Source organism: Erigeron canadensis, chromosome 4, assembly GCF_010389155.1.
Source record: "Erigeron canadensis isolate Cc75 chromosome 4, C_canadensis_v1, whole genome shotgun sequence".
In the NCBI taxonomy this organism is placed as follows: Eukaryota; Viridiplantae; Streptophyta; class Magnoliopsida; order Asterales; family Asteraceae; genus Erigeron; species Erigeron canadensis.
The window spans coordinates 37,858,565-37,881,374 of NC_057764.1; the positions used below are offsets into that span (position 1 = coordinate 37,858,565).

Below are 22,810 nucleotides of genomic sequence, written 5' to 3' on the forward strand. Positions count from 1 at the left end.
CACAAAGAAATTACAAGAAAAAACAAAAGTGAATAGGCAAAAGTCAAATAAAACTAATTTATTTTTAAAACTAGTTGTTTGTGTGTATATGGGTTATTTTCAAAAACAGAATTTATTTTTAAAAATTCTTTAAGAAATAAAAAAACGAAGTCCGGAGCCGATTTAAGGTTTTTGAAGATTTTAAGTGAGATCAATATTTGATATCTAGTTTATTATCATATAAATTAAAATAAATAAAAACAAAATCAGGGTAGCTCAACAAATGTTAGACTATCTTCAATGGGGATATTTTTGGGTGTTCAGGTGTCCTTGGATATCCTTTACGGTTGAAGTTTGTCCAAACCTAAAGATTTTTTGATGCATGCCCTTACCCAAGGGCATGCCCTTTGGTGCCCTTACTTATATTTTTTTTGTTTTTAGTAAAGTTAAAGGATATGTAAGGATGACTGCATGGTTGAAGATAAAATTATAGGACTTTAAGAATTTATAAGGATGCGTAAGGATTTGTAAGGATATGATGTGGCAGCTCAAGGACGCCTGCATTGGAGATAGCCTATTGAACTACTAGTAATGAAAAAACAAACTGATGTTAATGTAAAACAAATTAGAGTGAAAATGCAACGCGAATTATATAATGGTACTTATTCTAAAATACCGTTTTTGATGGTGTATGGAGATGTTGGGTTGATAACAGTCTTACTCCTACCTAAATAGAGAGACTTTTTTTAGGTTATATTAAAGATAGAATAGAACATTCAGCCTTGTTATGAATGAGGATCAAACCTTGATCTCTGTCTAAAAAAACAAAAGCTCCAACCACTCGATTTAATCCAGATGGTTTTACAACTCGCAATAGGAGTAATTAATTAATTGGTTTTACAGGGTGATACAGTACTTTCGTATGAAATATCTACACCACTCGAGGTCGTCTCCACCACCAACACTCGCCGCTGCCACCACACCATCTCCACCACTATCGCCGCTGCATTGCATGGGTAGAGTGCTAGTATATTTAAAAAAGTATGATGATATATTGATAAATGAGTTAAGAAAAAGAAAAAAAACTATTTTGACTTGAGTTGATCACTAATCATAATGGCTTTGTGGAGTACACATGATGGTTATCGGTGGGCTCATGCCTCATGGCATCCTATATCATGTTTTCTATACTTGTGGCTTTGAGATAAAATCATGGAAAAAGAACAACTCAATGTTTAATAACATGAATATTGTCACTTAAAATATTCATTGTCTCAAAATCCGGTAGCTAAATTCTTTATATATGCATATGATCAAACACCATTTAATTAATCGTTTACATTAAAACTATTGTTGTCTACCACTTAAAACCATCATAGACCACGAGTATATGAAGATATAATGGTACGAGTAACATTTGTTTGGTGATGCACATGAAAATAACACATTAATTAGTTGTATACAACCTTTAATTTGTTTTAAATTGTATTTTGTCATATTCTTTTGGTGTACAATGTTATTGACATTTCATTTACAAGGAAAAAGGGTATTGTGGTTTTAACTAGTGTATGTTTATAACATACTTGTAATCAGGAAGTCCTTTAACAAGTTGTTTATCCATAAGAGCATTGATTGTTTGAAAGTTAAGATGAAAAAATCGACGATGCGATAACCAAGAATTTTGTGGTGTTGCTTTTAAAAGAAAACAAATCTCAGAAGAAGGAGTTGGAATATTGTTGAGATCAATTGTGAACAAATTATTATCTCTTGAACGAGTAAAAATATCCACACCCTCTTCAGTGCAATCCATATCTTCTGAAAAGCACTTGAAGATCATTGTCACAAAATTGTCCAACTAAATAGATTGCATGTTTATAAGTCATATAAATGAATCTGTTCATAATTTCCAAATTCACCATTAATAAGTTATGAAAAAGTTTAAATATATATTTTTAAAAGACGTACACTAAAGTTAGCTTCTTAAAATTACAATGCTCGAAGCCAGAATTGTGGGTCGTTAGTGCTGTATTAATATAATAATAATAATAATAATAATAACAATAATAATAATAATAATAATAATAATAATAAAATAGATGTAAAATATGCTAGGAAATATTTCAATAAAATTTTGAAAAAGAATAGCGAATATAGTAGTAGTCTCAACCATTAAATTTGAAAAAATGTCGGACACTCGGACAGGCAATAGTGGAAAACGGGTACAAGAAATCAGAATATAGCTTTATATTCCCAAAAACGGGCAAAGTGTAGTTGGTTCATTATAAATAAATATTCTTTTCCAATTACATAGAGAGTGATATTTCATCAATTTGTAGAGTAGGGCAAACCAGTTTTACCTTTAAAGGATCATTCCACACTGAATTTACAGAATTGCAGTTACCCAAATTGCACATTGGTCAATTTTGTTACAATTAAGTATCTTTTTTACATAATATTATACCATTCGTGAAGGTCGGTGAAACGGGGTTGCCAAATACCATTGAGAACTTAAATTTAAACAAATTTAAGAAAATTGAACATTTCTCAATTTTGTTACCATGTCCAAATTTTCTTTGTTTGTTGTTTGTCCTTGATTGAGGATGTGATTGGAATATCCCCCCCCCCCCCCCCCCCAAAATAAAGGATATTGAATAAGACAATTAAGGGCATTTAAAGATTTCTTTAGCATAGAAGACAGTCTCAATATTATCGATTTAACGCATTTTTTTTTAACAAACTAACTGGGTTAGATAAGTGGTTAGAGCCCTTTCCTCTGGAGATAGAGGTCATGAGTTCAATCCTCACGCCCAAAGCAACCTCTCTACCTTTGGTAGGGGTAAAACTATCTACATCTCAATCTTCCTCATACACCATCTTTTGACGGCATTGAGAGTTATTTTACTTTTTTTTTAGATTCTCTTTTATCTTTATTATTAATCAGTGTAGACAGTTGTTTTATGATAAGTTTTTTTTAATAAATAGCTTTATTTTATATTATTGGTTGTGTAAACAAAATGGAAAATACTACCAAAATAGGAATGTTATAAACCACACAGACCACTAATACAAGAGATGCCAATTTTAATCAAATCAATCGGTAACTTTAGTTTTTCGTCGCCAATACCCAGTCGAGAAGGAAACCGAAATACGTACCATTAACTACCAATTAACTTATTTTATTAAGCACAATGTATTTCATTCCATGATACGAGTAATATATTTCATTCCATTTTTTAGTAAGCATACCGAAGTACCGAACCAACCTTAGTGCCTAAATTTGAAAACTAAGCCTTGTCATTGTCATCTTTATCCTGATAGTATTACGTTGTATTATTGTTTGAATTTTTGCACTTGTATGCTTTTTTTTACTATATTTTAATAGAATTTGCCACGACTTAATTATAAATCTTTAAACTCAAAAGTCCATTCGTGGGTTCTTTTAAAATAAATTTATCAATCAATAAATAAAATATTAGTTTGCATGAGTTTATTAGCATATTTATTGCCATGAGGCTTATCTACTCTATCTAAAAATTCAAATTTATCCTCCCTGGCTTTCCGCAATCGTTAAAAGTACGATATGATATATGGATCGAAATTCTCTCAAAGTTAATTATGTTAATTATGTTGTTGAACCAATTAAAAATAAATAAATAATAACCTTATAAATGGTCTGGGCCAGTGACAACTACTCAAATAAGTAGTTCCCTCTCTTTTTTTGTCCTTCTTTTTTCATTCTCATGATCGACTAGTAACTTCGGATAACTTTAGCCGATCATGAACGGTTTCAACATAATCAACTAAGAAATTACAATAACTTTCCAGTTTAGTCATCATATAATTATTAACTAAATCATCTACCTTAACGTACACTTTCTTTCCCGAACCCTCTCTCTAGCTTGCTCACTTGTGCGTTCGAGGAGCTTTTTGGGTGTTCCAAGGGTAAACAACACCTCACTTCCTTTAGACTGAACGAAGCAAGGCGTGAAATTGCACTTTTAACGGACGAGAACGCCCAGAAACGCCCCGTACATTGAGGGGGCATTCTAGAGAGAGAAAGGGGTAGGCGTGAGAAATAGGACGCTTTTTTATAGCTTACTTTGTTGGAACCACGTTAGTGTGACCGTCACTGATCATGTATCATTCCTGTTATGATTATTGACGATAACTGAAATCCCTATGTCTAGTAAATATATAATGGACTTATTTACTCTTAGAGAGCGTAGTATAGGGTAACCCATTAGGTGATTGTAACTAAGAGGACTAATGATGCAAACATTAAATACCAAAGGAGTTTAAAGTGTAAATACTCTCCTTATATATAGAGTAGAGTCATTAACCCTAAGTTAAAAAAAAGCCCTACACACATAATACCCTAATTTTCGTGTGTCTCTCTTCTCTAAAATCGTGCATTACGTTACATCCGAATTCATCCCTTTAATTATCACTCAATTATCTTGTTAAGGGAACCCGAAATTAATAGCAATAATGCTTAATGCTCTTACAAATTGCACAGGACGATCTGGGATGTTTTAATCGAATCATGTTTATTCCAACATACTTTTCATGGGTCCCCCTTTTATTTTCACCTGTCACTTTCCACTTTCCTTTAGTTTTTATTATGGGTCTCCCTTAATTAATAATATATAATTAAATAAATTGTGGGTCCTTTAAAGGGGCTTTAAAATGTAAAGTCTTGCTCCCACAAAAAGTAAGAAACGCCCCCTGCTGATTGTACTGATACATGTCGCGAGATGCCTTTAGGAGAAGCCCTAAAGGGAAGACTTGCTCCTCGTAGTCTTAGTCTTAAAATAAGTTTAAATTAAGCTTCTTAAGATCAGTTCATCCCCACTAATTAAGTTAATATCTTCCCACTTACTCACATTACATATGGTGCCCCAATATTGATGATGAAGCTAGATAGAAAGGGAGCATCTTTCTAGTTAAAGAAGCTTCCAACAAGAATCAAACACATGAAATTAATACTAGTACAAAAAAACAAACCTATAATTCCAAAACTCTATCACAAAATTACAAAACAGTTAGAGTCAAAAAATATGGGTTCACCTTTCAAGTTTCAAGCTAAGTGTTCGGTCACAGCCAAGCACATAACAACATGTACACCATTTGACATTCATTATATTTAACCCTACCATACATCTTCTCACTGAGTGATCCTCATTATGCTCTCTTGCATACCACCAAAATAGCTCTGAATATTTTTCAAACCTTTTTGCTTCTCTTGTGATTTTTGGTAAATTTTATGTTACTATATTATATGCTTTTCAACATGGGGGCCGGTGTATTTATTTTAGGTTTTTTTTTTTTTTTTTTTTTTTTATATTTTTTTTTTACTTTTGTAACTTTGTACTATGTATGTGTGTACTAGAATACAAAGGGATCAAACCAAAAATTTATATATTTATCCCATCACTTTTCATTGACTATTTAGCGATCCACTTTTTGTTTCTGTTCAATGAAAGTAAGTACTGGATTGAGACTTCTACTTTTCAAATATGTATAGATTCAAAATATGAGGTCAATAATCAATATAACTTGAAGAGACTGCTAGTCGACATTGGGAGATCATATGCATATCTTAGTTTTTCTTACATGTCATGAAAGAGCATATAATTGAACCATCATAGAAATTAAACTGATTCTATCTAAACTTCAGGGTTATATGCTGACAAACATGATAAATACATATATAGCAACATCTTTACAATTTCATATAGCTTATAACATGTACTTCTTCAATAAAGCTCATTGTGAGGGATGTTAATTTGTTATTAAGTACATTTTCAAAAAGACTAACATGCCGTCAAAAATCCTACGCAATCAAATGAAATAAGCTGGTATGAAATACTTTCCTCGACGAAGATCGACACTATATTTTCAGCTTTATTAATTTAATTTAGCATCAAAATGTACAAGAATAGTATTGATCACAAATAAGCTAGGCACATTTCATTGCTATTAGATAGTATTTTCATATTGTTTTTTTATGTCTACCATCTTTAAGCATAGAATCTCACTTTAAACGCATGGGGTCCGGAGTCAAATCAAGAAGAAATGAAAAATGACAAGTCGCCACAAACCCCCACCACACCTATGAATCCATGATGGGGCATGTGGGTTTGAAATTTGAAGGCTATATGGATGCTCCACAGTCCACCCATATATGTGACACTGACACTTAAGTGGCCCAACTCGGCTAAGTAAATGCCCTTGCCTAATGAGCCCAATAACAATAAGAGCCTTAATTTGCCAATTCAATTTGTTCTTTGTCGCTCACATATATAGTCACACTTGACAAGAAACAAGGATAGTGGTATATATGCAGCTCTTACTCTACATTCTGGACTAGTACATATAGTGGTAATTAAACAAATAATAACAGAGGCTTAAGAAAACAAGAGCCAAATAACATAAGTGTAAAAGTACTGAATAAAGTAAGCCTAAAAGTATTGACTTGAGTGTTCCAAAACGCCTTGACCCAAAGCCCAACCCAACTAGCGAAACCCATTAAGCCTAATAACAACAAGGGCCTCCTACCAAATTTTTCTTTCAAAAAATTATTCCATATTAGTAAGGTACAAATTAATCACTCAGATAACTAATCAAACGGGACAACCTAGAAGGCTTTATCTTCTGATTATCCAAGTATGAACGAGGACAAGTCCTTTTGAGTAATATATACGTGACTTAATCAGCTTTATGACCGTCTATGATTATTTCCTTGATCACCCCAAGATATTTTATCTCTAAGAAGTTTTGAACCAAAAACCTCTTGTGAGTAAACAAAACGTCTGCCCACTCGACCACCTCGGTGATATCGCCGTATCTTTCATTTAACTTTCTGTTTAAATGAGCTAATGCAACTACAACATAAAAGTGTAATCATCATTTAGCCCACTACAATAAAGCTCATGATCGATCCATACCATGTATCATAATCAACCATGCAGTCTTACACAAATCATTCCTGACATCCGAAATTGGTCAGAAACAATCTTTGATACTCTCTTATTATGTTAGTCAGATGTCAAATCACAATAATTTTGTACAATGTGTTGATAACATAAAAGTTCAATTACTTGCTGTTACTTATCATCAATACCAACATGACTTTGTTATGCAGTATAATCAACATACTGCTTTTTTTGTAATTTACTAAATAGTCAAAAACCTTGTTATAAATATGACAAAAATCAACTTACAAGTTAGAAATAAGTACATCACGTAACCTATGTTTCCTTCCTTATATATATGTATTTAAAGGAAACACGTATGTCGAAATACACGTCACACATTCAAATCAACTCAAACATATGAGCCATGAATAAAAACAATAACAGATAAAATCTAAAACTATCCCACTATGAAAAAGAAGGAATTTTAAATATCTCAATATTTTGGCTAATCTGGTTCATTACCCAAAAACTGTTAGCTTGGAGATATAATTGGCGTCATCTCTTCACTTGTACTAAAAGTGGGAGCCGAGAGACTAGTATGTGTTTGTAAAATAAAGCAATGATGGATTTGATCATCGTTGTTAGCAAGAATTTATCAGTTTGTATATCCGTTTAAGATTAAACAAAAAAATGTTGGATAAGTGGTTAACACTTTTATCTATAAGAATAGAGGTATGGGTTCTATTTGTATGTCTTCTAAGGCTAGAGGTCTTATTCTATCTTAGATAAAACCTGAAAGCAGTCTCTCTACATTGTCGTGCAGGGACGGAACTTCATTGGGCAAGAGGGGGTTCTTGCCCCTCCAAAATGTCAAACTATTATGGGATATATAGTAGAATTGGAAAAATAGTTAACAAAGTTGTAGCTTGTTCTAGTGGCAAAGGCTTTTGAGATAATGTGTTTTTTTTTTTCGGAGGTTCAAATCCTCTAGCCTTCTTTATTTACTTAAATGATAGGTTTTCTCATAATTTTTTTTGCTATTTACTTATTTATTAATAAGTTCTTCTAAACTAAACAACTATATATAATAAATTATACAACAAGTATATATATGTATAATTTTAACATCACTTATAAGAAATGTATTTGCCTTAACTAGCTTATTATATAATTCATTTATGTATATATAGAGTTAAAAGTATATGTTTAATATACTATGCATAATACATAAAGATAAAATGATTTTGATCCCTCCAAAAAAATTTTCAAGTTCCGTCATTGTTGTCGTGATAAATGTAAAGTTGTAAACATCTTAACTTTCTCATCCAATGTCAAGGTATTGATATTAAAATCTGGAGAAGACTACATTGCTACACGAGTTTAAAGATTATAATTAAGCCGGAGAAAATGGATTTATTTGCGGGCATAAAAGCTTACACGACAAAATTAGTCCAATTGTAGGCAATATGGTAACTTCAATACACACAAAATACCAAAATCCACATGGCAAAAAGATGAGGTTTTTGTAACGTGTGGTCATCACGCTTATCCTTTTTCTTTACTCATTTTGTGACTTTTGTCTAACGATTTTCAGATATTTTCATTCTCAGTTTTCATTAATTTTTTGTATAAAAATAAAATAAAATATATGAATAAAACCCACAAGTTATCCCACAAAAATTGGAACCCATTGCACTTTTTCATTTTTCTATCCTTTCCAATAAACATTTTTTTAATCAAAACTAACATAAATGGCCACAGTGGCCAAACTCCACATGATTCCTGCCAACTTCCACCGCACGACCACCATCCAACCGCCGGTAACCCAACTGGGTTTCTGCCGGAGCTCAGTCTTGTGGGACCCACTGCCATTATTTTCTGGCAGAAGGGTGTTTATCCAGCCATGTAAGTCATTTAGAACAGAAGAAGGAAAAGATAAGGGAATTAGTAAAAATATGAACAAGATTGTGAGTATAAATAAAAATATAAGAAAAAACTTGTTGGGTGTTGTTAAAGATTTGATCTTTTCGAAAGATAATTCTGTGGAAAAGTTGGAAGAGAATTTATCCAAGGTTAGTTGTTTAAATTTTTTGATTTAATTAATAAAGTTTGAATTTTTATAATTAATGCTGTATAATCCTTCCCGGGTGATCTAAACTGCAAAAACTGCGCCCCCTTATCTGTTTTATGATTTATTTGTGATCATAAGCCATTTTTTTATATATGTTTGATTACTTGATATTTTGTTGGAATTTCTTGTTTGAAATGATAACATAAACTGTTATGATTAGTTTGGAAAGAATATATCATGGGTTAGTTCTTTAAGTTTATGATTATATATTAAAGTTTGAATCTTTATGGTTTTATGTTTGTATAATAGTAAGTTTTGATCTTAATCCATGATTTATGTTTAGATATCTTGTTGAAATCTTGGTTGAATAGCTTCATTTAATTGTGTTTATATTATATTAGGTAGAAGAAGGTTTTTAAATTTAATGATGTATACTTTCCTTGTAGCCTGAACCAGGGCCCCTTTCTGCTTACCAGTAATAATGGTGAATTTGTATGGTTTAAGGTTGTGTTCTAGTAAGTTGTGAATTGTGATCATAACTCGTGTTTTACATTTTGATATTTTGCTGAAAAGATGAAACTTTTGTTGAAATGAATAGATTGTGTTATAGTTAGGAATTTTGAACATATATATATTCTGCTATAGTTATGTGATTAATTTTTTTTTTTTTTATGTGTAATGTAGATTGCTCTTCAAGTTGGGAGATACATTGTGACCATGATGAGCACTGGAGTGATTTTGTTAATCGGATTCAATATATCAGGTTAGCTAGTGTTTTCTTTTATTTTCTTCATTTGACCATGTTAGCTAGTGAAATGTTTTTATGCTAATCGTTGTATTTTTAAGCAAGGATATATTTACGTAAAAATATTAACCCGAAAATTGTTGATGAAGGTGGAGATGGTCAAATGAATGATTTGATCTGGTATAGTTGGGTTGGAGGCATTATCATCGGGACCATGATTGGTTCGAACATGGTCTTAGATGAAGTTAGTCGAGCTGGTCCCAGAAACGTCGTTATAACTGGAAGGTACTTGTCTCTTGTTATACCCTAAATTGATGAAATTTTGGTGGTTTGGAAAAAGGAAGGCTGATGCTCTTATGTGTAAAGAAGGGATAGATTATAGGTTCCAAAAATGATACTCTTAGGCATCTCCTACGGATCCTCTCAAAGGGTAATCTATCTTCAAATATAGACATAGATTACCAAAAACTCGCTCCAACGGGTCCTTTATAGTCTATACTTAGAGAAATTTTTAGAGGAAACCAACTTTTCTCTATAGTTATAGACAATCACCATTCATACTTTTTAACTATTTTTAGATTATAATCTATCTGTTTATTGCATATAGGTGAAGTAATAAGGCATAAAGTAATTTTAGAGTAAGATTTTGGAGTAACATTTAGAGATGCAATTTATATAGAGGGGGAATATGCTATATACTTTTTTCTCTATATCTAGAGATAAAGATAGAGGTACGATTGGAGATGGCCTAGAAACACATTTTACCAAAATGGTGGTATGAACTGTTTCTGTACGGCATGAATTAGAGTTAAATCGTTGATATTTTCTTTTATTGTTTTTCATTGTCACGTGTCAAATCACATAAAACATTCACCACTCTTTTCTTCATCTAAGATAATTCAATGATACTTCTTAATTTATCATGATGGGTGGTGTTTGGATGAGGTGTTCAAAGTGATTATGGATTTGTGGAGACATGTAGAATAATATAATCAACTAATATATATATTAGAGTTAATACTGGTTAGGGATTTTACATTTATCATAACACTGCAAATAGGATCACTGCAAATTGGATTATTGCAACATCATATCTCAATAATTAGCTTTGCAGTTATCTCAAACAACATTCGCTAATAGTTATGCCATACCTATTTCTCACTTTTACGGTATTCTCATGTACTTTAACTTATTAATGATTGATAAATGATAATTGTTTAATTACAGTACTAGAGGGCTTGGGAAAGCTCTTGCTCGTGAATTCCTACTTTCCGGAGATCGTGTGGTTATTGCTTCAAGAAGGTGAATTGTTAAAGCCATGACCGTTTCCCTGTTCTATCAGTATTATAAATTAATAGATACTAATGTTTTCTTTTTCTTATTTGTCTTGTATCAGTGAAGAATCTGTTGACATGACTATTAAAGAACTTGAAGAAAACTTACAAGAAGGTATTGCAAGCGCAGCGAGCTCATCTAAAAAAAACCTGGCAAACGCAAAAGTTGTTGGCACCTCATGCGATGTTTGTGATCCCACCGATGTTAAAAAGTTGGCCAATTTTGCTGTCAACCAACTTGGTTCCGTAGACATTTGGGTGAGCTTTATGTAACTTATTTATCATTGAGAGTTTCCTAACCATGGAAATTTGGACCTACATTGCTTTCTTGAATTCTAATTTTACTAGTTTACAGATAAATAATGCTGGGACTAACAAAGGTTTCAGACCATTGTTAGAGTTCACTGACGAAGATATACAGCAGGTAGGTGTTTACTTATGAGATGTGTTTCTAGATAAAAGTTTTGGTGTGGAAAAGGATTATAAATGTATTTCCCTTGAAAAACTGTTTTTCATGGCAGCGCATAGCCGCATACCCTGGTTGAAAAAACTGGATCTGCCATTGTTATAAAAGTATTTGATTTTTTTGTTTACCTTAAAATGTTATCAGCTTTTGAAATTTAAATAAACAATATCTGACTTTACTGGGCTCTTGGTGTTATTGCAAACATACAGATCACCTAATGTTTCTTTCTATTTATAATATGAATAGATTGTATCAACAAACTTGGTTGGGTCTATACTTTGCACACGTGAAGCAATGCGTGTCATGAGTAACCAGCATAAAGCAGGTCATATTTTTAACATGGATGGTGCTGGCTCTGGTGGATCAAGCACCCCTTTGACAGCTGTGTAAGTTTTTTCTGTGTTAAAGATCATCTTTTGAAAGATTTTTGTACCTTGTTCTGATAAATAAATGTCTTATTTGATCTTTTTCATGCTTGCAGCTACGGGTCAACCAAATGTGGTCTTAGACAACTCCAGTCATCGTTATTTAAAGAGTGCAGAAAATCCAAAGTTGGAGTTCATACAGCTTCTCCAGGCATGGTTCTCACGGATTTGCTCTTGAGGTACAAATTCTTAGAGAGATATATGATCTATGATATGTAATCATTTTGATGGAAGTGGTTTCACTAATATGCTGTATTTGTATTCGTTTTGGGCAGTGGATCAACAATTCAGAACAAGCAAATGTTTAACATAATATGTGAGCTACCCGAGACAGTTGCTAGAACATTGGTTCCACGAATGAGAGTCATAAAAGGAAGTGGAAAAGCAATTAATTACTTAACGCCTCCTAGAATTTTACTTGCTTTGGTCACTGCATGGCTGAGACGAGGACGTTGGTTTGATGACAAGGTAAATCACATAAACTAGAAAGTCAATTTTTGAACGTTGACATGTTTTAGTATTCTTTTTGCAATTTGAAGTTCCAAAATTTCTTGCATTACATCAAATAAGTATTGAGGGAAACTCCTGTAATCTCTTCCATGGTCCAGGGAAGAAAGGGCATTATGCCAAACAGTTAAAGAAAATGACTCTGATGTGAAAAGCAAAATTTTAGAATACTTAACTTTCTTTAGCAGTTTCTCTAGTAGCTAAACTTCCCTACTTTGCATATTTTCATGTGCTTGAATAACTGGGCATTCCGGTCTTCCGGAAATCTTCTTAAAATATCTTCTATAGCTAAGGAAGAGCAAATAAATGTAGCAAGACATTTTTGCCAATGTAAAAAAGTCAACTTTCAATATGTTGACCTTTTGTTACACTTATTTTGGATATATTTCTTATGTTTCCATATTTTCATGTTGTTGAATCAAATGGATGGTCAAGAAACTTTTTAAGTTCTATTCTATAATGTAGAGGAGCATTATATCTAGTTGAAAGAAAAAGAACGATGTTTGTGTGAAAGTCAGCTTTTCATTCCTATTGACTTCTATTAACCATGTTATTACTTTATTAGATAAATTTTTAGACGTTTAGAGTGTCACTAAGGTTACTAAAAGCTGTTTAATGGTGCAGGGAAGAGCATTGTATGCAGCAGAAGCAGACAGGCTAAGAAACTGGGCTGAGAGCCGAACTCGTTTTTCTTTCACAGATGCCATGGAAATGTACACAGAGAACACTTGGGTGTCAGTTTTTTCACTTTCAGTAGTTTGTGCATTCATTATCCTCTCCGGAACCACTGGAAATGCTTCACCAGGCACCTAGACTTGTATCCTCAAATGAAATACGTGTCTCTTGATCCATGTAGTTAAGGAAACAGTAGGGTGCCTTGTTTTTTGCTCGTTGATGCCTTCAGATGGTTTGGTTATCTACGGTTTCTTGAACTTCTTAGGAGGGTGGGTTGTTGTAAAGATAAAAAGCAAAATGCAATTTATTCTTATAACTGAATGAACAAAAGCATATCTCCATTGAGATGCTTGTTGGATTTAATGTAAATTTAGTGATTTAGTACATAATTGATGAAGGACTCAAATCTATTGTTAAGTATATATTGCAAGGTGTTATAATTTCAAGTGTTTTTAATGTGTAAAGAGGTTTTTTTTCATAGAAGTTGTTTAATGTAAATTGATGTCTTAAACTATCTCAGAGGATTATTAAATGGTTAAGATTATCTAACTTGCGAACTTAGTATCTTTTTAGTCATCTGCAAGAGATTCTGGGTTCAAGTCTTGCGGCAAACTTGAGATAATCAGAGGATTATTAGATGATTAAGATTCATATGGACATTAGTCTGCTTGAAGAATTAGTGTGTACTAAATGATACATTGATCAGTGAATTTTCATTCAATACCCCTTTTTTAGCATCTTTCTAGCCCACCACGGCCAATGTGGAGTTCGCCTATCTCATGTAGAGTGTTATGTTCGTGGCTTTAAAACCTTTTGTGTTAAGATTACCCACTTATGAACGTATCTTGTTTCTGATCCATGGCAATTTTATTTTGGTTTTAATTATATTATTTGTTTTAACACATATATTTTTATTTTAACATACCTTAAACTTTCAAATTTGATGAGTTATATGTAGATAAAAGTTTAAAGGCTTGTTTCATTACATGATTAAATTGATAAAATAACTTGATATAAATAATATTTGTACAACTTTTTTAACCACTAAATGATTAAGTTGATGAAATGAATGAATATATAAATAACTAGATTAAACTCATGCGTTGCATGGTAAGACAATTAGTTATAATTCACATTATATAGTCATACAAAAAAAATGTATCCATCAAATTTGAAGGATGACATAACAATATATTGTATCATCAATGACGACGAATACATACGTATAATTACGTATTAAAATAGTAATCATTTTATATAAAATGTAGTTATTAATAGATAAACATAAACGGAACTAATTTAAATACATAAAGCTTAAACAAATTGGTTATTATTATTTTATTATTATTATTTTTTGATGTATCCAATAGTAACCATTAGAATTAATTTAAACTATCTGATATCTAGCATATGTAAATGCAATGTTTTCTTAGACCACCATGTATTTAAACAACTTAAAGGGATATGGTAAAAACCAATGAATTATTATCGTGATCAAAATGTTGACTTTTTGACTAATTTGACTAAATCACTATAATAATAAAATAATAATGAATTTGATTAAATAACTAAAATTTAGGGTAAATTGAAAAGCTAAACTAAAATTTTATGCGACAATCAATTAATAATGTCGACTAAGCTTAAAAATATCATCTATTAGTTATATCGAGAAATGTCAAATATGTTAAAATATGACCAGTACAACATGTATTTATTAACTTATACAAAAGAGAAGTAAGTTGTTTATGAGAAATGAAAAAAAAAACATGAGATTACCTTAATTCTAATGTGACTTTGAAAAAATAAAGATTATAAATGATAATCAATAATAAAAATATTATATTATCATAAAGTTACTACATTTATCTTTCTCATATATATATATATATATATATATGAAAGAGATCAAATAAGAAAGTGTCTTAAGGAAATAGGGGAGAGAAGGTATTATGAACCAATCAAAACGTGATATGTGGATTTAAAAAAAATGCGGTGGCATTTTTGTAAATAAATCAAACTTTTGTCAGCCTGGTTCTGGATCAGCTTGGTTTGTCAACTTGGTTGGGTAAGCTTGGTCAACTTGGTTGGTCAGTTTGGGTTCTGGGTCAGCTTGGGTTCTGATCAGCTTGGTCAGCTTGGTTAGTCAGCTTGGTTGGGTCAGATTGGTCAGCCTGGGTTATGGGTCAGCTTGGTCAGCCTCGAATCTGGGTCAGCCTGGGATCTACATTTGTGTAGATTATGTGTAGTTTTGTGTTAAGCTGACCCAACCCAAGCTGACCTAACCTGACCCAAACCCCAAGCTGACCCAACCCAACCCCAAGTTGATCCAAAACCCATTATCTACATTTGTGTAGATTGTGTCAAGCTAACCCAACCCAAGCTAACCAACTGACCCAATCTGATCCCAACCTGAACCAGACCCTAAGCTGACCCAACCTGACCCCAACCTGACCCAAAACCCATAATCTACATTTGTGTAGATTGTGTCAACCTGACCCAACCCAAGCTAACTAAGCTGACCCAACCTGACCCAGACCAAGTTGACCCAAACCAACCCCAAGCTGACCCAACCCCAAGCTAACCCAACCTGACCCTAAGCTGACCCAATCAGACCCTGACCCCAATCTGACCAAACTGATCATGCTGACCAACCAAGCTAATCAGAACCCAAGCTGACCAAACCCAGAACCCAAGCTGACTAAAAACCCATGTGTAGATTATGTGTAAATTGTGTTAAGCTGACCCAACCTGAATAGACCCCAACCTGACCCCAAACCCAAGCTGACCAAACTGATTATGCTGACCAACCAAGCTGTCCCAGACTCAAGCTAATCAGAACCCAGGTTGACCAAGCTGACTAAGCTGACCAACCAAGCTGATCAGAACCCAAGCTGACCCAGACCCGAGCTGATCAGAACCCAGGCTGATCACTTCAGAAAAGTTTGATTTATTTACCAAAATGCTACCGCACATTGTTTTCATTTTGACACATGTCGCGTTCTGATTGGTTCATAGGACTTTCTCTCCTTAAGACACCTTCTTCCATGATTTATATAAATGTTTAATAAGATTGAAATTCTTGATTTTTAAAAAGAAGTATACGGATATATTCAAATATTTAGATTTAAGTTTATATGAATGTCAAATCACAATTTTTTAAGATAACTCTAGATTTGTATTACGCATGATAATTTCATCGAAACTCTAAATTTAAATTATTTAATTTCATATAAATATGACTTATTAGTGTTAGGCGACTTGTAATTTTATTTTATTTGTTTGTTATTAATTTTAGTATTATTAATTAATAATGATTAGGATGAAGAATAGTTTTTTAAAAAATGCTTAAAATTAGAAAATTAATGTAGGTATGACACATTAGAAAAAATCCTACATGACATAATTTCATAATTGCCAACTAATCAAAAAATTATCATCTCTTAGTTATATAGAGAGATAATGTCCACATGAACTAAGTTAATATAATTGTTTTTATTTATTAAGTCAAGAACAAATACTTTCTATTAACTTAATAGATTAAATATTTTTAATTAAATTTATTAAGTCCTAAAAATATTATGCTACATAATGCATTTCAGTCGTGATTCTACAATTCTACAGGATAACAAAATGTGACAATTTAACACAATTTCATACAATTATCTTTTAGGATAATGATTAACACGCCAAGTTGATATGCCTAAAGATAGGCCTAATAATAAGATGATAATACTTTGCATGATAAATGGTAAAGATTATAAGAGAGAAAACTCGTGTAAGTGTGTAACATGTGTCAAACATCTAAAGTATTATACATATGTTTAAGTTCTAGGTTTATCAATCATATTTCTTATTTTTAACAAGTATGATACCCGCGCAATGCAGCGGCGATAACGGTTGTGTGATGGCGGCGACGGATGTTGATGGTGGTGGCAGCGTCAAATGGTGTAGGTAATTGATGTAAAGGTGTTTGATTTAAAATATGTAGTAGAGATATTTTATACTAATATAATTGATTAATGGTTTAATTTAATATTAAAGGTTTGTGGTGATTTAATTTATTAAAGGTAGTTTAGTTAATTCGCATGTCTCATTTTTTCTAAACTTTTAACATGAGAGCATAGTTTTTATATCTATAACTCTTATAAAACAATAGTTAACCAATCATTTTAAAGCCCTCTTGTAATCTAAAACTAATTTGAAAAATTGTCACATAAGATTTTATCATATGTGTCAACTCCATATTTTTCTTTAAATAAACTATATATTTAGAAAACAAATGAACCTATATATGTTAAAATAAATAAATATATATATTGTAAGAATCTAAGATCTTCTCATTAGATAAAATGATATCTTCTCTTTAGTTTAAAAAACCACGTCTATACCTAATGATATTTCATTATCTTTTTTATTCAACATTTATATGAGGTTCCTTTCGTTTTTTTTATGGTGATTATATGAAAGTTTGCTCAGGCCGTTGGTTAGTTGGAACTCTCATCGCATTAATCATTAGTGACAATATTTAAAGTTTATAAGTTTTTTTTATCACCACTAAATTATATTCATCTTATATGAGTTAAGAGCTTTGTATAATATCACAACTTTCTGAAAGAGTTATGTTAATTCTTTCGTTCATATCACTATGAAAATTATGTACAATTTTTGGTTTAATTATTTTATCTTTTTTTGAATTTTATGATAATGGTTAATATAATCACTTTTTTCTTTTGTTTTTTAACAATACAATTTTCATTGTGATGATGAGAAAAATATTATGATGGTAGACGAAGAGTTAGTTCAAAACAAGTGTATATAACAATTAGTTTAATGATTGGATAATGAATACGTTATTGCTAATTTAATTAAGTGAAACTAAATAGATTGTTCGTCCATATGTTTTTTTTACGATCATTATTGATCCATTCCATTAACTCATTTGTTTACATATTAAGCGTTTCATTAAATGTTATTTTAAGCAAGTTTAAATCAAATCTCACTTTTATTGAGCACCTTTTTAAAGCAGCCGCACATCGTGCGGGTAAAAAAATCCTAGTAATAGTATAGAACTATAAATATAGTATAATGATTTTAGGTAAAATAAAACAAGTATTAAAGTAAAACAAGTAAAACAATAGGTTTCTGTTCACCGAAAATCACGTGCATCATAAAAATCATCGTGAATCAATTGCTTCATGAATATTCATGCATTATTTTAATCATAATTTAAAGCTCAATATTTTATTTTAATATTTGATTTATAATGCCCCACCCCAATATAAATTCTGTAAAGAAAGAAAAAAAGCCAACGGGTATGATGGGGAGAAGACCAAAGTCAAACATTCTTACTCCTTAGTTGCCCCGCATGTCACGCCGCCACTCAATCACATATCCATATCCCCCCATGTGAACCGTTGGGACCACCATTACCCCTTTTACAACAGTTGATGCAACATAACAACAAAAACGGTTAACTAGAAGGAAACTAATGACAATCTAAAAAAGTTAAGGGACTGAACTTTAACCATTTAAAAAGTAAAATATCCCAGCCAGTAGATTCCAATATTAGCCGAATAGCCGATCATCCATAGCCACAGCCACCCACTCAATTTTTTAGCTTAAAAAAATCACCATAAAAATGCCTTTTTAATTAAAAAACATATTAATGACATCGTAAAAAAGGTTTGAATATAACTAGAAAGTTGTCTTTGTTAATCACATCTCAATCTAAAACTCATTTTTCCAAAATTGTATGGCTAGGGGTTGTGAATTGTTTATGCCTTAATGACAATTATCAGATAATGGTTTGACCTCAATTATTCTTTCTGTGTGTTAAGGTTGTTTGCTTTATATGTGATAGCATAACAAGGAGGGGGATTTCTTCTTTTGATAGAGAAGAATTTCTGTAAAACGAAGTTAGGTTTAGTTTTAAACTCGACATTTAACTAGAGTGTATCAATAATCTTTTAATTAAATTCGTTACTTATTGTGCTTATCAAAACCGGGGCAAGTATTTTGTGACATCCTTTACTTAATTCAAGTGAAGTTAATCAATATTTCTAAGTCTAGAGTTCCGTTTCATGACTTTCGTAGGTCTTGCCCTTCGTATGAAGGGAAGGGTATATCATCAGGCTATATAAGAAGGATTTATATACTTTTTAATTAATGTGTGCATTTAGTTGCGGAAAACACATATGTTTTCCATTTTTATTTTCTATAAAAACATGGAAAACCCCAAAAATACATTCTCTAATTATAGTTTTTAGTAAAAAAATCCCCCCCCCAAAAAAAAAAATAAAAATAAATAATGTTTTCCAAACTTGAAACCGTTATCGTTATTTTTCTTCTTTTTTTTTTTCATTCGCTACACTCCCTCACTCTCTAATATATTATTTAAATATGATAAATGAAAACTGAAAAATTATTTTTTTAAATTAGAATATGCTTATAAAATGTTCATCTGTTTTTATTAAATACGGAGTATTATCTTTTAAAATTTTTTATAGAAAATTTAATTACAGACTAGAAAAAACCAAATGCCCGATATGACATGGATTCATGAAAGGTACGCTACCCTTTAGATTTGTGATGTGAGCATGTGAGCCGAAAAGATAAACAGGCCAACCCACCAACATGGCTGGCTGCCTGCCAAGTGCTAACGCTGCCAAATGGTGCCAATATATCTTGCCTTTCAAAAGAAGCCATATCCTTTCATCTAGAGGCTTTCTTTCTTCTCTCATATGATTCATATCTCTTTGCTCCAATACATAAAAAGTTGAGAAAATTTCATTACATCACCCTGTGGTTTGTCATTTTATCATTTTTCGCCCCTGTGCTTTTTTTTATTATTATTAGATCACTCTAAGGTGACTTTTTTTTATCAATACATCACCCTCCGTCCACACACCGTTTGTCTCCCTCTGTTAACCCTCTCACATGCATACCCCTTGAGGGCATTTTCGTATTTTGTCACCCATAACACCCATTTCTTCCATCTATTTCAAACTCATGGATCAAAATTCACCTGACATCTTTCAACCCCACCCTCCATCTCTCAACCCTCCATCTCCACATTTAAACTAAAACATTTCTTCCTTAGAACATTTTCCAAAACGGCAAAACCATTAGAAATCTATAATCTCAAAATTTATAAATAAATAAATAAATACATACATCAATTTCTCAAATCCAGAAATTCCATTAAAAAACTCATTCATGAGTTAACTCTTAAATCAACCAATATTGGAATATCTATATTTGCAATCACGTTTCTTCATATAAACCCAAGGGAAAGTAAGATGATATCCTCGAAAGTCCAAACTATAAACTTATTATAGATATAAACTTACCTTATATATCCCCCAAATCGATCAGGCCTTGCGGCACTTCCAGTGGGTTTGTGAGTAAACCCAAAACAACGATCATGTTTCTCTCTATGATAATCCTAAACCGTCACCCTTTTCCATTTTTCTGTCGTCTGATGCCGCCGACCCTAAACCGGAGCACCACCTCTCCCTCTTTCTCTCATCTTGGTTGTGGCCGTCTTGGAAGACCACTAACCACCACCATACGAACCACCAGGTCCACCACAAATCAACACCACTGTGGGTTTAATCTTCTGTGAGTGTTTAATCACAGGTAAAGTTAAAAGTGATATATATATCTATATATAATATAAAGATTTATGTTGGTAGAATTGATTATAGATCTGAAAGATTCATAGTCATCAATCCAGATATAAGAAAATTTGAAAAGGAGGTTTAGTGGGTCTGTCGTGGTAAAAGAAAGCCATATATTATGACATAGTGATACAAGTCTCTTTGTAGATTATAGTTTCTTTTCTTTCTTTTTTATTTTTTAATTTAATAAAACCCTAAAACTATTAGGGAGATGAAAGAGGTTGTACAATAAGTGTTATTTGATCTGATTTTTTGATGTGGGTGGGTGAAATGGGTGTTATAAGGGTTATTTTGATCCATGGGTTTGAAATTGATGGAAGAAATGGGTGTTATGGGTGGCAAAAATACAAAAATATCCTCACGTGGCATGCACGTGAGGGGGTTAACGGAGGGAGACAAACGGCGTGTGAACGGAGGGTGATGTATTGATACAAAAAGTCACCTTAGGGTGATCTAATAATTAAAAAAAAATCACAGGGACGAAAAATGATAAAATGACAAACCACATGGTGATGTAATGAAATTTTCTCTAAAAATTTATTATTATTATACTTCAACAATTATAAATAATCATATAATGCAAATTAGTATTATTATCAATTACTTATATAAGCAATAAATGGCATCTAAATTTGACAAAATATATTTGTAGATTACTCCATTCGAGTTATTTAATTGTCCACTTTACAAGTTTTATTTGTTATGAAATAAGTGTCCCTTTTTAAAAGAAAAACATATTCATATTCATATTCATATTCATACTTTTACCTATTATACTTTTAACTAACTATGATTATTTCAATATTTCAAATCAAATATGTGTTAAATATAAGAATTAAAATGATGTTTTATCAAATAACAGTATCTAAGTTAAGTTTTAACTCAATCAATTATTGGACGTCTTCTTTTTTTAATATAAAAAATAACATGTGTAATAACATCCATATCTACTTGTGGTATTTGATCGGTGTTTGTTAACAAAACAGCATCTAGAACCTAAAATACTTTTTTGGCAACAGTTTAGTTTTCTATTTTTGTGTTCATATTTAAAGAGAAAAATATAAAGATGCCTAACAAATGTTTATGCTTTATGGGAACCAATAGTGATACGGTGTACCAAAATCCAAGACTTGTAAAGCATAACCCGAATTTAATTAATAATTATATAGCTCAAACAATTTTGCATGATTTTTCATTCTGTATAAGGTAGTTTTAAGCTCTCCTGTAAAATATACGTCAAATAAAATATGGTAATTATCACCTTCTCCTATAATTATGGGTTTATTGTTTATGAAGATATCTTAGTTGGCTTTTCTTTAATTAAAATAGTACTAGATTTGAGTTACCAGCTTATGGACCACCCTTTCTCATCCAGAACGTTTCTAACAAAATCAATTATTATTTCAAACCTTTTATTTTATTATTATAAAATACCAAACTTTTTTTTTAAAAGGGAATTTCGCTGAAAACTTTGTGCTACGATTCGATAGTGAGGGGTCTAGCATACATTGTCTTAACCGGATCCGTATTAGAGAGCTTATTCGAAGTAGAAATGCCTATTTCAAACCCGATGGGGGAAAATCCCTATTCATCCGCCCGAAGGCACGACGATTAATAGGAGTAAATCCTGCCCTTCAAACTTGAACCTGAGTAAATCAAAGCCAAACCCTCATAAAAGGACTTTTGTCTTTCAATTTTTTAATATTATTATAAAAGTATTTCTATACTCCCTTATAAAGCATTTTGAAATTTTATTTATGGTATGTTTTAAAAAATTAAGCATATTTTTTTTTTTCTAAAAAACCCCTTTCACCATATATATGGTTCTCAAAATGGTCCTCCGTATACTACAACACTGAATTACCATATCTACCTTTATAACAAATTGTCATTCCTAAAACAAGATTTCGCTGCAACGGTGTTATGCTCGTAATATAAAATGCTTATTTTGAACGGACTCTTGATAGTAAAAGTAAAATTAAAAATTACTCTAAAACCATTAAACAATTAAC

At 31.8% G+C, this 22,810-nt stretch overlaps 1 protein-coding gene across 1 annotated transcript; it reads left to right on the forward strand.

Moving 5' to 3' along the window:
- The first annotated feature begins 8,499 nt into the window (after window positions 1-8,499).
- On the forward strand, window positions 8,500-13,541 carry LOC122595369 (probable chlorophyll(ide) b reductase NYC1, chloroplastic). The gene is made up of 10 exons (XM_043767721.1): window positions 8,500-8,968; window positions 9,652-9,730; window positions 9,862-9,997; window positions 10,940-11,014; window positions 11,109-11,304; window positions 11,402-11,470; window positions 11,759-11,898; window positions 11,994-12,116; window positions 12,213-12,405; window positions 13,069-13,541. The coding sequence occupies exons 1-10, from the start codon at window positions 8,648-8,650 to the stop codon at window positions 13,255-13,257; spliced, it is 1,521 nt and encodes a 506-aa protein (XP_043623656.1). The 5' UTR covers window positions 8,500-8,647; the 3' UTR covers window positions 13,258-13,541.
- Window positions 13,542-22,810: the final 9,269 nt, after the last annotated feature.